The 2,367-nt window shown below is 37.1% G+C and overlaps 1 protein-coding gene across 1 annotated transcript in view; it reads right to left on the bottom strand.

The window, feature by feature from the left end:
• The window catches only part of LOC106688687 (probable cytochrome P450 6a14), a gene marked incomplete in the record, with an annotated part of 45,175 nt that overhangs the window by 8,909 nt on the left and 33,899 nt on the right, over window positions 1–2,367 (bottom strand). The window contains 1 exon segment of the mRNA XM_067049354.1: window positions 1–200. Coding sequence (XP_066905455.1) covers window positions 1–200 — 200 coding nt within the window.

Here is a 2,367-nt window from a genome sequence, read left to right as displayed (position 1 = left end):
GTAAGTCATGTCAGAAATAGCTTCGTACGAAAGCTCTCCATGTTTCCTCAAAACCTCCTGAATCTCATTGTAGACCGCTTCTTGGCATTGCTGGTTCTTGGCTAGCTCGTAGAGGCAGTAACTCAGGGTTGTGGAAGAGGTCTCGAACCCAGCCAGGAAGAAAACGAATGCCTGGGCTGCTATTACCTTATCATTCAGTTCTGAAATCATGGACATTACTTCGAAGCAGTATTTTAAAATTTCTTGGTTATTAATAACATTATCTCAGGCAATAGCCCAGCCAGCAAAATATATTATGTTTAAGTAAAAACTGACGTCAGTATAGCGGGACAAGAGAAATCGGGTATACAAAAACACTTGAGGTAGGATATTCTCTCTGTGAAGGGCTCTAAAGCTTTCAGCACCAAACAATCTAAACCCCTTCCAAGAGAAATTTAATAGCATATTATATACTACATTTCATATCATTTTTTTTTTTTTTTTATAGAATACATTTCATAATGTAATAGAAGCACAAGAATATGGAAAGTCTCATCATCTAAATTGTTCAGTAAAGCAGTTTTGCAAATTTTGTAATTCATATCTAGTGTTTTGGTATGAACTATATATATTTTTAATAATATTAGGTAAATATGGTAGAATAATGGCACCAGACAAACTAACAAAATAAATGGCTTCATTTAACAACAATGAAGTATTTTGCACAAAGTACTACTTGAAAGACTTATTATCATGGGCGTAGGCAGGCCTCAGCCCATTACACACACACATCCAGCATAAACTTAATTATTGTACACCACTACATACAATACACGCAGTAATACAAAATATAGGTGAAGAGGTTTGCTATGTATCAGAGTATAAGCCTTCTGGGATTTTTGGCAAAAATATTAACCACCTCTTCTACAATGGTTGCCTTTGTTAATTTATTTTCAACAACCATTCTGAGATAACTAAACTGCAAAACAAAAAATAAAGTTAGGATAGGAAGAATGGAATCTAAAAAAGATCTTTTTTATTCATTTCCCCCTTCATTGTTAGAGATAAGTATATGAAAAATAATTGTTCTCATTGAATCTTACCTTTTCTTATCCAAGAATCGACATATAACCTTATTATTAAATTATCCCTTCAGAGGTCTGATTGTGATCTTGTGATCCTTGGAGATATCAACTCAACAATACTTTCCTGATTATAGTATGTTTCCAGAAAGAAATCTAGTCAAATAAGTTCACTATTTTTTCTTGGGCCCCAAAAACCTACCGGGGAACCACGGCACCCCTCTGTCTACCCTCATGCTTATCATGTTATTACTCTATCTCATTCATCCAACTATAAAGTATTATTTAAAGCTTTTGACAAATAGTCTGGATAGATCCTCTCTTTGTCTATATTTAACATAATACCAAAATATTGAGAATAATATTATATATTTCTAAAAACTTTCATCTTATTATGAAGAGAGAGAAATTCTAGTGGCGAGCATGGCTTTATTCCGACTGCAGCCAATGTCCTAAAGGGTCTTAAGAGATGTCCGCTGTAATGCGTTGTATTCCTGACAGATGCAACATCTGTTCTTGAATGTCTAAGAAATAAATGAAAGGGCTCGCTGGGAAAATTAACTGAGGTGCTGGAAGATCTAAGAGATGGTTGTGAATGAAATCGCAGACCGACTGGCTAAGGAACACTGCTCCCCCAAATTGGCAGTCTACCTTGTTTGGAGGAGTGCAAAACAATATACAAAGCAGTCATAAGCCAAAGGTGGAAAGCAAGTCACTCAAAACACAATCCCCATGACGTTTATTTCAAGCTTACCAGAAGAGAACTGGTTGTAATTTTTCGCCTAAAAACTGGACAGGAACGTCTAAAATCATACCTCTTCAGAAAGTTCAAGATAAGACCCGGTCTCCTTTATGAATGTGGCCAAAATGGACAAACCACAGAGCACATTCTGCAAAACTGCCAGGACATGCGGAGGCAGATATGGTCCCAACACACAGACCTTGGGACTAAGCTGGAAAACCAAAGGAGGACCAATATCCTATCCTAAACAGAAATTCCAAACTAAAACCAGAAACAACTGGTCTAATATTTAAAACAATCCTCAGGCCACTGCTGATGTACGGCTGTGAAGTCTGGGGAGCAGCATCCTTCACGAAAAGGAAAAAAACTACAATCTTTTCAAAATAAAGTCGTAAGAATCGCAGTTAATGCTCCTTGGTTCATAATAAGTAGCCAATTGCATCGCGAATTACTGGTGGAGTCAATAGAGGATTATATCAAAAAACGGTTCATGAAGTTCCACTCCCAGTTGCCGACAGTTGAAGGATCAGTGACCTACAACCTGGGAAACCCAACCTCAACCCG

This window comes from Halyomorpha halys, unplaced genomic scaffold (assembly GCF_000696795.3).
Source record: "Halyomorpha halys isolate HHAL.00 unplaced genomic scaffold, Hhal_1.1 Scaffold1176.1, whole genome shotgun sequence".
NCBI classification, from domain to species: Eukaryota; Metazoa; Arthropoda; class Insecta; order Hemiptera; family Pentatomidae; genus Halyomorpha; species Halyomorpha halys.
Note: the sequence above shows the minus strand (reverse complement) of the source record. Positions and strands in the feature narration are given on the sequence as shown.